Genomic DNA, 16,141 nt, shown 5'->3' with positions numbered 1-16,141 from the left:
TTTGGTCTGAAAAACTCTCGGCGACTTTCGTACGCCTGATGGGTGAGGTATTGAAGGGGCTGATAGGTGACTTTGTTGAGGTGTATCTAGACGATATCGTTATTTATTCATACGATCTCGAAGAACACCTCATACACATAGAAAAAGTAGTGGAGAGACTACATAGGAGTGGTTTAACTTGTCAGCCGAAAAAGTGTCATTTTGGGCAGACCCAAATTTCATTCTTAGGGCATATCGTCGATGCGGATGGCATTGACAAACAACCCGAAAAGTTAGAGGCAATCTTAAACCACCCAACCCAAAAACATACGAAAATTTTTAAGCGTGTGCAACTGGTATAATCAGTTTGTACACAATTACGCTGACATAATTAATCCCCTAACTAATTAACTTAAAAAGGGTGTCAGATGGCGTTGGTCTAAAGTCGAGCAGGAATCTTTTGATATCATTAGACAAAAGTTATACGACTCCCCAAAATTAACCCCCCCCCCGGATTTTTCGAAACCATTCTGTTTACAAACGGATGCATCGGAGATAGGGGTTGGCGCAATTCTATTTCAACAAGGTAGTGACCTGGAAAGGAAAAATATTGCCTATACCAGTAAAAAGTTAAGCGAAACGCAACGCAAGTACGCTGCGGTATGTAGTGATCGCTGTGCAGGACACTGCGACTTCGTACAAATTAATTATTTAAACGACGTAGCACGTTCTGTGGTTGAGCTTGAGTTGTTGTGAGAAAGGTAGGTATTGAAAATTAAAACACTTGTTGTTTTAATTGAAATAAAGTAAAAGTTTATTAAGTTAAACAATATAAAACATTAAACAATAATATAAAACATAAGTAAAATAGCTTGCTGCTATGTAAAAGTTACAAGTACTGGGAATGACCGTAAACTCGCGGCGATGTGGCTGTGACAAAGTCCACGACGAGCAATAGTCTTACATTGGAGTGAACTACCTTCTGATTACTTCTAAATACTCTACTCGTATTTATATGAGTTCTCAATGACATGCAGGGGACTAGTAGTCTATTTTAGAGTGATATGATGATTTACATAATCATCATTAAATAATTATATAACTATTATATAAATGATATAATTATAGCAATATCCTATAATTATATAATTATTACTTAATCGACAGAAAAACTATGTTTTTCTGATCTCTGGCCTATTGCTTATAATGCAGGTGTATTAATAAACTATCCCAATTAAATATAATGTAATCTAATATAGTATAACACCATGCAGGTGCATTGGGTTTACTACAGGTAGAGCGTGAGTGCTTAGGGTTAATTTGGGCGATTGATAAATTTAGACCGTTTCTGGAATCTCGTACCTTCGAATTGTATACCGACAACTCGGCGCTGACATGGCTACACCGGGCGAAAGATAAGAACAGTAAACTAACCCGGTGGGCGCTGCAATTAGGAACACTAGACTTCGTTATTCGACATGTTCCCGGAGTACAGAATGAGGGTCCCGATATGTTATCTCGATTCCCGACAGACGGTCCTACGTTGGACGAGGACGCGTTGGAGGAAAATTTGGTTGGTTTTCCAACGAGTAACATAGTGGTCGGAAGTAGAGAACCAGAACAGATTTATCATATTCATCCGAACTCGAGTAACTCGAGTCCCATCTCCCTTCAGACATTAATTGATTGGCAGGGTGAGGACCCCAAGATCCAAGAGATTGTGTCCAACTTTACGTCAGATAGTCCGGCGTGTAACACGCGACTAAATCGACTTGAAAAATTCGATAATCTGATTTATGAGGAGGGTCTCCTTAAGAAAAGGAAAGTAGGGAATATTTCGGATAATACGATGAAGTACATGGTGGTGGTACCCGTTGACAAACAGGAGCATATCTTGTGGCGTTATCACGACCACGTCCTGGCGGGACATCCGGGATGGAAAGAGACATATAGGGCGATAACAAATAGGTTTTATTGGAAATCGGTACGGGAGTCTACCCGGCGCTACGTGGCAGCTTGCCACATATGCGAGTGTACCAAACCATTAGATAACAAAATCGATGTCCCGTTACGTCCTAGAAAACCAACCCAACAATGGGAAGTGGTTAGTGTCGATTTGATGGGACCTTATGCACGCACAAGTCGGGGTAAGACCAACATCCTAGTAGCCACGGATTGTCACAGTAGGTGGGTCGAAGCGTATCCCTTGGGGGCGGCAACATCCGCCGTGATTATCCAAACCTTGGAAAGGGAGTTGTTCGCAAGATTCGGTTACCCACGGGTGCTATTAAGCGACAATATCCCTCAGTTTACCTCGGACGTGTGGACAAAAGCACTCGACCGATGGGGGGTGGAGGGTTGGACTACCCCAGTATACCATCCGAGGGCTAATCCGGTAGAAAGGCGTAATCAGGAGCTGAAAAAGGGCCTTCGGGCACTATTGGTGAACGATAGTCATCGTTCGTGGGACCAGAAACTCTCCGCGGTTCTGTTTACATTTTACCGGAAGAACGACAGGACCGGCGTTTCACCGTCAGTTTCGGTGTTTGGACACAAAACCAAAAGTCCGGGAGATTGGGCACTAATCGTGAAGTCCGATAGTACGCCGCGGGTTCCGGCAACATTGGACATCATTACGGTTGCCGAGAAATCGAAGGAGAACCAGCGAGCGTTTGCCGCCGGGGACCAGGTTTTCGTTAAGGCACACCCACTTTCCAAAGCCGATCAGGGTTTCCACGCGAGGGCTGCACCGGCGAGTCCACCGGCACCGACGGACCGTCGGCCCATACCGGGGCCAGTCCGCCACACACAGCGGACGGTCCGGAAGGCGACCAAGGCGCCAACGGCGAAGCCACAACCGCGGCCGACACGCGCAGCACAGGGACCAGCGCTGGCCAGTGCCTTGCCACCGGTGCACAGGCGTCCAAGCCAGCAGCAACGCCGGAGGCTGCCGACCGTCCAGCCGCGGCCACAGCCGGCAACTGCCCAACCACGGGCACAGCCGCCAATCGCCCGACCACGGACACAGCCGCCAACCGTCCGACCACGAACGCAGCCGACGGCTGTTCAACCGCGGGCCCAGCCGCCAAACGCCCCACCACGGACACAGCCACCGCCTCCAGCCCCGATCCCGGAACGGCAGCCGGAAACCCCGGTGGACGCTATTCCCCGGGAGGGGACCCCGAGCGTAGACGAGGATGCTTGTCAGGCCCCCCCTCCAACGGTCGTGTCACACGAACCAATGGAGGTGGGCGGTGACGACATCTTTGTCGATATCGAGGCCCTATACCAAGAATAGTCTTGGCAAGTGGGAAACTGGGCGGTAATCGCCAATTCCCCCATCGCAACTGTAGGTGGCCGGGGCACCCGATGGCACCACACGGCTCTAGACAAAGGTGTTTATCAGCTTGGGGGGGGAGAGTTGACACGGTCGTGTCGCACAAATACCGCGATCTCACCCGCTAGACCCCCTTGCCTAGGTATCACCACTCGTTCGATAATCAATCGGGACGCCCGAGCGATTAATCGAACCAGTTTCTGAGTCAGCGATGAGCCCCGAAGCTCCCGCGGCGTGGGTGACGACCGCCGAGAGCTTCGGCGGCGTTTGTCTGTTTTTAACCGCGCGTTACGACTCGTCTCCGTCCACCGCCTACGCAGACCGCATCTGTCGCGACAGTTGTTTTTTTTATAGCTTATATCAAAAAGTACTTGTAAATACTTTTGTAGGTTTTTGACTTTTCTTGCGACTACTTGTTTGAGCTGCGACCTGTGCAACGAAAGTTCTCCTTTCGCTAGTTGTTTTGTTTTATCATTATATTAATTTTCATTTGGTATCATACCTATACACTTGTTGTTGTTTCTTTTATTTATTTGTTTGTTTTTTTCCTATATTATTATTATTATTTAATCTGTCCTACGTGACACTCTCAGTGCGTGAAAATGAGTGTTGAATTGTTTCAATCCATAAATACACTTCTTAACAACGTAAACTTTAGACTTCCATCGCACTTACTGTTAAAGGAGTTTAAATTGATGTCAATAGAGAAATTCAACGGTGTCAACATTCGGTCAATCAAATGCTTGCAGCAAGACCATAATGTGCAGTTGACTAAGGAGAATGTTAAAAAGATTTTATAATTGAGCGATGCCATGGAAGAAGTTATTCAGATGAAAAATATGTATGTCCGGTCTGCTTCATTGCTTCAGGCCTGTAAGATTTCAAAGTTTCTGGGAAAGGAAATGCCGTTACCCAAAGATACAAAAATAAGCGATGTTGAGGATTATCTGGAGCACATCGAGGTCAAGAAATTGAAAGAACGTATTTTAGTCCAATGTACTTGCTTAATAGCAGATTTAAAGATTAAAGCACTCAAACAATTGGCAAGAGGCTGGTTATCTTCTTCACCCGAAACTGAGGTAATACGAATATATTTTACATAGTGTTGTATACTTAAGCAACATTTTTTTTTTTTTAGGCTGAAGTCAACAGACCGAGGACAAGAGCATTTGTAGCGCGTGAAAGAGCAAAAGCAAGCCGTAGATTAAGTTATCTGAAATAATTAATTATGTAATATTTTATTGTAATACAATCAGAAAAAAAAATGTTTATAATTATATTTTAATATGGTGAATAATAAAATAAAAACAACATCATATTTTTTTTAAAAAAAGTTTTTTATTTTTACAAACTATTTACGATTTCCTTACATCACCATTAAACGGGTTATAAGTTATAATTTGATCGTGTAAAATGAGACAATAAGCTGCTAAAAAAATAAGTTTTTGCTGGAATGGCTTTGTCTGTTTCGAATTCAATTGGTAAATCTACAGTCGATGATTTTACGTTGTCATTCTGTCGTGATAAATCCACGACTCTGATTGGCACAAATTGTTGAAAAATATTTTTAGAAATTAAAGGGTCACTATATTCTCTCTCGTAGTACGATTTCTGGAATTCAGCATACGCCTTGTACAATATGGCTGTAACGTTGTTCGTGAAATCTGCACGAAAATCTTCATACGGATATACTTCAGAGTTTAAATGTACTTTTAGGTTTTTCAAATAGCAGTGATCAAATCGTCCCGATGGATTAAATAAATTATTTTTTCCATCGGTTTGAAGTCCAATTAATGCAAATCTAGGTTTCTCCAATAAACTGCTTGATTTGACCGTCCACGAATGAGAAGTGTTCTGAGGGAGAACTGGATACATCCAGTCCCAATTTCTGAACGCACATGCAAGTGATTTACGAGAGTCTAATACTTTTAACAGTTTTATTTTTTCTTTGTCACTAACTCTGATGATGGGCATCTTCCAAATAATTTTATTCAATTCAATTGCTACTTTTTTAAGTTTTTCGTCAGGAATTGTCGCAAAAACGTACAACGCATCAAAATATGTAGATGATCTGTTTAAAATTATTTGTTGATTACAGTTGAGTAGTATTTTTTTATAATCTTCACAAAATCCAAACAAGTGTTTGAGTGGGATACAACCAGCGAATTTGTTATTTAACATGAAATGTTTATTTTCACTGGCATTCATATCTACATCCTAAGCAGCATTTTGTAGATTGTTCAATTCACTCGGAGTGTGCGAGCAAAAACCTTTAAGACTCGAAGATATTCAAGGAGATTTTAATTTTTGTATTTCCACTCCGTTAATTTCATATTGGATATCAGAAAATAAAAATGCTAAGCCATTATTTGTAAAGTTTAATTCATCCTTCTCTGCTGTAATATCTGCAGGTATATTTAATTTACCTTCAATTTAAAGATAGCTCTAGCAAGGCAAAGTGTAAGCGTCCATATTTTGAATAGATATTCTAATTTCATCGTTATTGGATAAAGCTGTAGTCGAATACGGAAGGAAAGAGTGGTACTGCATTTGAGTTATTTTGCAATCTTCTTAATATCCGCCAGTTACGTCCAAATACATTTCATTCATGATTTTAAAACTTTAAAAGAGCATAGAAATGATAAATTGTTTTTGGTTAGTTTCTTTACAATCGGTGTACGTCTTGACTTATTAATCTTGCTAGTAGAACTATTGATTTTCTTGATAACATTTCTTTTTATATAACTGCTGAATTTAATAGCCATCTTAATGTTTAATTTGTAAACGAATTGTGATTGGCTCCCCTCTTAAATTGATTAAGTTATTATCTTGATCTCTTAGCACTATATTTACTTTACTTATAGACGTGGAATTAAGCCGGTAGAAAACTAAATGTTTTGGATCTTCAATGATTTTATGTCCAGGAGGCGAAGAAGGGAAAAACTCGTGTATCGTCTAGCTCGGTATACCATTACTGAATGAACCAGAAATTAGATTGCAATCTATTTTTATACAGTTAACTTTCATTATGTTAACTATCCGTTCAGATTCATGCTTTGTGTTTTCAGAGTAAACTTTATTTTCAAAACCTAATATTTTGGATATATTATGTTCAATCGTGAAATCAATATCATGACTACACGTCATTGAACATTTTAATGTGCTGCCATCAGCCTTGAGTTGAAACAAGGTAACATGATTTGGTAAGAGTTTTTGAATCGTTGACTCCAAATTAATTATTTCATATGATCCCGTTGGTATAGTTACATTTACATTTGCCTAGCGAATTACGAAATCCTATCGTATAACAATCTGGTTCTATGTTTGGTATAGAATTATGTGTTTGCAGACTTCAAAGACACAGCTGCGATGTATTTTTTACTTCTAACGATGGAAAAATATCACATGACATTTCGCTGGAATTACCATTTAATGTTATCGTGTACATGATAAAAATTTCAAACACAAATGCCCGCAATTATATGTGTTATAACGTTGATGGCTAGTGTAATTAAACTGTATGTTACATCCACTGAGGTATGACTGTAGTTCTAGTGGAGGCGGTAGATTACCAAAACTGTCGTAGTATGTAACTTGTTTTCCAATTTTTTTATACGCTACCCAATAAGTTCCTGTACTTTTTTCAATGTCCAAATTGATAACCACTGATTCTTTATGCTTTGGTCGTTGAGGTAACCTATCTCTAGAAAACACTTCGATGAAATGAGGTATTTTCATTATGCGCGCATGTTTTATAATTTCGTAATCATACAGCGCTCTTTTGGGTAACGTAGAAATTAGTTTTTTTGAAGTTTTGGAGTTTTCTTTAAAGATTTACGGGTACCCTTTCTTTTATACGAACCACCTCCGTGTGGAGTGAGATATAGTCCTTTTCCTTTCTCTATTTTATGCGTGCCGCCTTTATTAGGTGCGAGATATAATCCTCTGCCCAAATGTGAAGGTTCATTTCTATTAAATTCACTAACGGTTTTTACAACGTTAGCAATGCCACCTGTTAGCGCTCCGAGTGTAGATAAGCCAGCAAAAATTGGTATCAACGTTAACATACCACCAGTTTTCGGTATAGGTATGACACGAGGTACTCGAGTTTTCTTGCCATTTTTACGGAATATTTTTTTAGCTGCCGCAACACATTTTTTTGTTAATTTCATCAGGTTTTTTTCATTAATATTTTTTTAGTACATTTTTAGCCGCTTTTATAGCAGCTTTGAATCCACATCTTGCACCAATTTTACGTTTTGCCTTCATGCCCGTTGTGACTAACCACGCTGCAGCCTTTTCTTTTAAATTTGAGTCTTTTGACTTGAATCTATTCCAAGCTCTATTTTCTAATATATTATTTGCTTTTTGACGATCTGTCAAAGATTTGCTGTGATCATAAGCGACATCGTGTTCTTTATACGCCGAATCTAAAGGATTGATACCTTTATCACCACGATCCAACCGTTTTCTCAATTTTGTCCCCGGACCGCAGTACCGATAACCTAAAATGATAAATAAAAACTATAAACTTGTAAAGTGATATTGTTAGGTTATGTGTGTGTATGTGTGGTAGCGTTTATAATTACCTGGTAAATGAAGTTCAAATGGTAATTTATTTATAAGAGTGTTAATTATACCTCCGCCTTTATTCTTGTTGTTTCTTCGAACGGGTGACATCGTGTAATGGTCAGATTACAAAGATTATACAGCTATTTATACATAATCATTCTATTATAATGAAGTTTGTCGATCAACAAATAAAACTCACAGTGGAAAATGTCGACCCACCTACGACTCGTGAATCAAGACATGGAGCGCTTTTACCAAATACCTGTCGTGCTTGGTGTTTGGTCCTTCTGGATGTGGTAAAACGAATTTAATTGATACCGTATTGACTAATATCAATGGTATACGATTTCATAACGTTTATATATACTCGAAAACACTCGATCAACCTAAATATAAAATGCTTTGAGAAATTTTAAAAGATGTGGACGGAGTACAGTTACAGTTATTCACTTTTCATGAAAACGATGAGGTTATCCCTCCAGAAAAAGCATTACCAGATTCTGTTTTTATATTTGACGATATTTTATGTGAAAATCAGAATATTGTACGTTCTTACTACACGCGCTGTAGACATAACAACATTGATGTGTTCTATCTGGCGCAATCATTAGCACGCATACCAAAACAATTTATTCGAGAAATAGCAACATGATAATATTATTCAAGCAAGATGAGACTAATTTAAAACACGTTTACATGGAACAATGCTCTGGTAATATGAATTATCCAGAGCTTAAAGAGTTTTGTACTTTGTGCTGGAGTAAGGGGAGATTCAATTTCGTCGTGATAGGTAAGGACTGTGAACGTGACAACGGACGGTATCGACACGGTTTTGACACGTTTGTCGTTGTATAAAACACTATAGTACGTTATTAACCATGGGAGACGATAGAACAGTGTTGAACGAATTAGTTATTGCTAAGGAAAATATTAAAAGTAAATTTGAGGCATTAAAGAGGTGATGCCGATATTAAATCGTATGACGTATCACAAACATTTAAACTAATAATCGAACCTCTGAACAAATTACATAACCAATCGCCAAAACCACAGACTTCCGAAACAAGTAATGATAATGAAATTTCTTATGCAGTTGAAGATTTAGCTACCGATAATCGAACTGGAACTCTCCGGTCATTAGAAGAAGATGAGAAAGATAAAATGTATGGTTCAAGAAAAAAATCTGATGGTGTTATTAAATTAGGCGATGAAGAAGTGAATTTTAAAAACTATGAAATAATTATCAAAGATTCATCTTATCAGCTAACACCAGGGCTAGTTGAGTTATTGTTTTCTAGATTTTCTATTTCCTATTATTTTATTTTCATCGGGGACCGGTGTGCAATTACAAACGCATAATTTAGTATTTTGGAATGATCCGAATGAGTTAGTTGATAGATTAAGACTTCTTTTAGCTTCTCAATCTGCGGAAAACACCGGAGTTTCAAACGAAATATTATCTATTTTTGAAGAACTCTTTTGAATCCGGTATAACAAAGAAAATACCAAATGTCTAAACGTGACATAGCAATCGAACTTCACAGACCGGCTAGGAAAAATTATACTAGACGAACAGTAAATGTGTACGGAAAAAACGATTTATGGCAGGCAGACTTGGTCGAGATGATACCACTTTCAAAGAAAAACAATGGATACAAGTATATTCTCTGTGTGATTGACTGCTTCACGAAATTCGCCTGGGCTATTCCATTAAAAACAAAAACGGCTTGTGAAGTGACCGGTGCCATGTCAAAAATACTTATAAGTAGATCGCCTAAACTGCTGCAGGTAGATAATGGAAAAGAATTTTACAATTTTAAATTTTGACATGTTAATGACAAAGCATAATATAAAAAAGTATAGCACATATTCAACGACGAAAGCTTGTTTTGTAGAAAGGTTTAACCGAACTTTAAAAACAAACATGTATAGAAAGTTTACTGCTCAGGGTTCACATAAATGGTTATCTATTTTACCCATCCTGATAGATAATTACAACAATTCAAAACATAGAACGATCGGGATGACACCAGTCCAGGCGGAAGAAAATCCTGCACTAGTGACTTTGAAACAACGCACAATCGTTAATAGGAAAGTAAAATTTCATGTTGGAGATAAAGATCGAATAAGCACTCAGAAAGGAGTTTTTACAAATTTTTACCTAATTGGTCAACAGAAATATTCACAAAAGTAAAAATAAACAAAACAGAACCACCGATTTATCAGGAACACGATTATCATGATGAGATAGCCGGTTGTTTTTACACCGAAGAAATATCTAAAACAAATTTTCCTAATGATTATTTAATCGAAAATATTATACGAAAGAAGGGGAATCAGATATATGTTAAATGGATAGGGTTTGACAATTCTCATAATTCATGGATAAATAAGAATGAAATTAAAAAATAATTTCAGTCGGTGTTCAGAAGTGAATTTGCTCGGTACCACGAAATTATTTTTCAATATTCCATACGGTGAGTCAGCTTAACAATATGTCTTCGGCTATTTTGGACATTCATTGCATTCTCGGAGTCAACAACAAGTATTTTATTAAAGAAATGTCTAAAGCAGACACTGAAACATGGACCCATCAACACTTTATATTTAAACATCCATCTTTAAAACAAGACGCAAAAAGTCGAAGCGTAAACAGTTGGCTTGAACGGTTGCAACACGGTTTATCATTGGAATACGGCGATATCGAGTATGGAGAAATACAGAAAATATTTCAATCATTAACATTTGATATAATTTACGTCAAAGGTTTGCAGAAATAAATAATTATCGAAGAGTTTATGCCGCACGCTACCTACCGTCTTCAACATTGAAAACTTAGAATATCCACGGCTTTGTCAATTGAACGGAGAAACACCACTATGTTGTATTTTTCATATGGATTTTAATCCACAATAATGTACATTGTATAAAGTATTTGCATTAAAAAAATAGTATGTTTATAATGTTTAAGATTGTATTCTATTATTTAAATAAACAATAATAATATTTTAACATTGTTGGACTTTTTTTTTTTATTTACTATATAACACGGTATAATGTTATTAAAAACAAAATCAAACAGATATTTACATGACCTTAACAATAAATTATAGAATATATATATATATATTATGTACACAGTATAACAATTTTTAACATTTAGTTGTTCAAGTTGTACATTGTATAAAGTATTTAAAAAATGGTATGTTTATAATGTTTAAGATTGTATTCTATTAATTAAATAAACAATAATAATAATATTTTAGCATTATGAATTATTTTTTACTATACAGGGTGATTTTTTTATCAAACAACACTCATTATTTCCAAAAGTATTCATGTTTTTGAAAATATTTTTTTACATAGTTTCAAATTGTTAAAAAAACAACATTTTTATAAAAAAATTATATTTTTAAATTTTTTTTTATCCTTATAATTTTTTATGTTTTTTACTTTTTTGAATGACAACGTAGATTTTTAATTTCATATTCCAAAGCAGAATAATTTTTTGAGTATTTGATACATAAAAATCGAATTTAGGGTGAGTAGTTTATGAGTTATGCGTATTTAAAGTTTTGCTGCGCGGAGTGGAGCGGTACGGGGTTACCCCGCAAAATGTTTGTCCACTACTCCGCTTGTCAAGATACTCGATAATTACTATCCATGGACTGTTGGACTTTGGTCTTTATTATGTGAGAAAGAACCAAAAAATACAACCATGGCTGATATGGAATCATATTATAATATTTTAAAGATAACTAAAGCTCATTTAAAAGTAGATGGGAAACCTAAGACATCAAGATATTTTAAATGGGTGAACGTTGTTAAACCTTTTTATGAGCGTATGAAAATTGAGGAAAACTAATTAAATACAGAAATAACCCAAATTGACAATGCTAAATTGAAAATTCCTTTGTGATTAAATCTAAAACCATTTGATAACTATATATCTACCTCCAACGCCAAACAAAAGAAGATTCATAACAATACAACTATAAGAAATGAATCTTTTGAGTTTAGTCCAGAACCAGTTGTTCCATTATTTAAAGAACCTCCAACTGATGAGTTATTTAAGTTTAGTTTATCACCACAGATTAAGAAAGGTTCCGGCCTATATAAAGATGTTGTACCACAAACACAATTAGTTTATTATGATGATCCAAACGAGTTAGTGGCTAAATTAAATCTTTAATACCCTTAATAACCATCTAATATATACAAACATTTCACCGCCACAGGTACATGGAATTGATTTAAAATTATACACAATTATAATAATACAAAACATAGGACAATCAAATGTACACCACATGAAGCCCGAATCAATGCATACAAAATTCAACCAGATGTGCAATTAAAAAATAAAACAATATATAAACTCAAATTTAAAATAAACGATAAAGTAAGGGTATCAAAATATAAACATATATTTATTAAAGGATATACTACAATTGGACGACAGAAATTTTTACAGTTTCAAAAATTTTACAACTAACCCTATAAACTTACCAATTAAAGGTGAATCAGATAACATAATTTTGGGTAGTTTATGAACAAGAAATTAAATTAACTGATTTTCCAAACACCTTTCTTATTGAGCATGTTATAAAAAAGGTTAAAAATAATATGCTAGTGAAATGGTTAGGTTTTGATTCAAGTCAAAACTCGTGGATATCATCAACCAGATATATCAAAATAGTCACATGTACCAAATGTTATTATTAATTTTTTTATTTATTTTTAATATTATTACTTTTTCAAAGAAATTTTATTTTGTTACATTTTTTTTTAGTTTATAATGGCCATGGGCAATATATGGGTTAATACTGTTGATCATAATAACTTGATATTATCGTAAACACCTGTATTAAGCTTGTTCATTTTTCTTGCGAAATGAATTTAAAAGTGCATTATACATACCATAAATATCAGATGCGTAGCTAGATCTAATAAAATACTTTTCGATTTTAATTTCTTTAATTTTTTATTTATTAGTAAAATTGATATTGTTTAGGCAATACAGGTGAATTTATGACCATAACAAAATATGTGAAATCACTCTATAAAATACAAGACATTTAATATTTTTGTGTGAGGTAAAATAGGTTAATAACGGGTGTGTAAGCTCACCGTGTTAAGACATGTAATCAGTGTCTAGTGTGTGATCATCTTGTCTTAAACATTGTGAAATAATTAATGTACTGTAAACATACAAATGGTAACCCACAAACACAGATCAATAAGGATACAGGCTTAAAACAAAATGTAATACCTCATGTACAATATTGACACAAAATAAAATGTAGTTTGTAGATTTAAAATATAACATTATTATATATGTATATACTATAGGAGTATAACAAGCAATAATGGTCTTATATGTAATAATAACAATAAATAAATAAATAATAATAAAAAAAAAAAAAAACAAATTATTAGCATTTTTTATCATTAGTTTCTTGGAACTGGCTTACTTCAATATTTCAATTATTTAATAGTTACAATATCTACCAAAATATAATACTATATAATGTATTGTAAGAAGCTCAATCCAAGGCAATTACAATGACATTGGTTATATTTTAAAAAAAAAGTAATTATAAGTTGATAATAAATGACCAAAATAATGTTAGATTATGCATTTGGTTCAAATATAAATAGTTAGGTGACGTAAAAATAATATGTAATAATAACAATAAAAAATATATAAATAAATAAAAACAAATTATTGACATTTTATCATTAGGTTCTTGGAATTGGAATATTACAATATTTCACATACTTAATAATTACAATATCAACCAAAATATAATACTATATAATGTATTGTAAAGTTATAATAAATTGTACATAAATGTGTAATCAGTGTACACTAGGGTGGCCCTTAGCTTACTCTTGTAAATTTTTTTTTTAATCGTACAGTTTACGGCACCCACCCATTTTTTGTAAATACCCAAAAAAATAATATTTGTAAAATTTGAAATTAATCGTTCAATTTTAAGCCATGCCCCCAGGCACTTGAAGTTGAGTAGTTTTGTCATTTTTTACAGAAAAGTCTATATAGTGTGTTATAACTTTTTTTTAACCAAAAAATATTAAACAATAAAGATCGTGTCGAAAATCATATGAGGATCTCAAAAATGTCATTTTATACATTATTACATTGTTTATTACTGAGATAATTACAATTTTAAGTAAAAAATATGAAAAAGCTCATAAAATCCGACTTAATGATATTTTTTCGTTTTTTTTATTTATACCAGTCGAACGGTTCAAAATACAATAAAATTACATATATACAAAATTATTTAAAATTAAATTTTCTAAAAAAAATATGTTTTAAGTAATTTGAGTTTGATAATACGTTACAGACTTTTAGCTGAATATACAGTACACATCTAAATAAATATATTATTAAAATATTTATACAATTTTTCTTTAAAATACACTTAAAAATATACAATAATTTATATATTATATTTATATCTATTGGGAAATCTTTTCCTACAATCTCCAGAATATACAAAATATAATGTAGGTAATGATATAAATAGGTATATTCGATTATCAAATCAAAAACCCATTAGCCAGCTTGCTACCCGATAGCTTTTTCTATATAAAATGTAAACAGTTATCGTTAAGCATTAAGCATACGCGTACTATTGTTGTGTGATTTTGTGTAATCTATTAAATTAATATTAAATTCGTATACTTACTTAATTTTTTTAAAAAGGTTAAATTATGTCTTTTAACGTTGCACGTGATAAAATATATTTAATTAAAGATTATGCAAACGAAATAACAGACAGTAAATTGCCATCAAATTTACAGGTTTTAAAAACACTGTTTTTTAATATTAGAGTTGTTAAGTTAAGCGTGCGGGATAGTGCTCGGTTAGTGATTCGTGAGGTGATGGTTTTTTGGGAAAAAGCTCGTATTCCTACTCGTGACGAGAAACATTGTGTCAATAAAGTAATAGATTTGTATGAAGAGTGGAGACTTTTGCAAAAACACGCCGGAAGGACCACAGTAAAACATAAGCAAAATGAAGAGCTATTTACAAACAAATTCGATAATTTGTTTGACATAGCTCACATTGATGCTTTAAAATTAATAAGTATAGAAGAAGATAAACAATTTTTAATCAACCAAAGGGAAAAAGGACGTCCTGGGTACATGTATGGTATTGAAAATAATACTTCGCGACAGGAAGAAGAAGTTTTTAAAAGGGCGAACAGAAAATCAATGCAAAGTACGTTATTATTTATTTTATTTTTCATAATATAGAATTATTTAAATAAATAAAATAAATTCAACATTTCCAACGTTCATATTTTTGTAAAATGTAATACGTAATGTAATATTTATTTATAACATTTTAGTTGTTACCAAATTTTTATGATTTTATTTGAAAAATAATATTTATAATTTATTATATATAATATTAATATAATATTAATTTTTTAGCAATAGACAACTTTGGTGAATTATCATTGAGTGAAACAGACACAGAAAATAAAGACAGTTCTGAAAGTGATGTAGAGTTTTCTGGAACACATGCTGAACTTCCGAAACCCACTGAACTTCCTTTATCAAAAAAACCTAGAGGTAAACGTACTTTAATTACTTACTCAAAACTTGTTTGCGTGATGGATAACCATAAAGTCAGTGATAGAGCAGCAGTTCATATTTTATAGCTGTAGTTGAAGCCTTAGGAGAAAATGTGAACGACTTTATTATTAACAGGACATCAATTCAACGCTGCCGAAAGATTTTGAGAGAAGAGAGAGTAGGTATTCTTAAGGATCAGTTTAAGGAGTGTGATCTACAACCTATGGTTCTACATTGGGACGGTCAACTACTTCCGAACTTAATGGACAAAGAAATTATCGATAGACTAGCAATAGTTATTAGTAATGGTGATGTAGAGAAAATTCTCGCTGTTCCCGTTTTAGAACACGGAACTGCTGAAGCACAAGCCTCTATTATTTTGGACACATTGACAGATTGGAACCTAAATGATTCAGTAAAAGCTCTATCTTTCGATACAACAGCAGTAAATAGTGGTCAAAAAGGAGGTACTTGTGTTTTGCTTGAACGACATTTAGGAAAGAAATTACTTTATTTACCCTGCCGTCATCATATATTCGAAATTGTTCTCCGGAGTATTTTTGATTGTAAAATGGGTAAATCAACTGGAAAAGAAGTACCAATTTTTAAACGATTCCAGTTATCTTGAAATAATTTAAACAA

At 34.3% G+C, this 16,141-nt stretch overlaps 2 protein-coding genes across 2 annotated transcripts; one reads left to right on the top strand and one right to left on the bottom strand.

Moving 5' to 3' along the window:
* Window positions 1-1,489: 1,489 nt before the first annotated feature.
* LOC126551119 (uncharacterized) lies at window positions 1,490-3,277 on the top strand. Its single transcript, XM_050203890.1, has one exon. The coding sequence runs from the start codon at window positions 1,490-1,492 to the stop codon at window positions 3,275-3,277; it is 1,788 nt and encodes a 595-aa protein (XP_050059847.1).
* A 1,425-nt stretch (window positions 3,278-4,702) lies between these two features.
* On the bottom strand, window positions 4,703-5,524 carry LOC126551118 (uncharacterized). Its single transcript, XM_050203889.1, has one exon. The coding sequence runs from the start codon at window positions 5,522-5,524 to the stop codon at window positions 4,703-4,705; it is 822 nt and encodes a 273-aa protein (XP_050059846.1).
* Window positions 5,525-16,141: the final 10,617 nt, after the last annotated feature.

The sequence above is a fragment of the Aphis gossypii genome, chromosome 3 (genome assembly GCF_020184175.1).
Source record: "Aphis gossypii isolate Hap1 chromosome 3, ASM2018417v2, whole genome shotgun sequence".
Classification (NCBI taxonomy): domain Eukaryota; kingdom Metazoa; phylum Arthropoda; class Insecta; order Hemiptera; family Aphididae; genus Aphis; species Aphis gossypii.
Note: the sequence above shows the minus strand (reverse complement) of the source record. Positions and strands in the feature narration are given on the sequence as shown.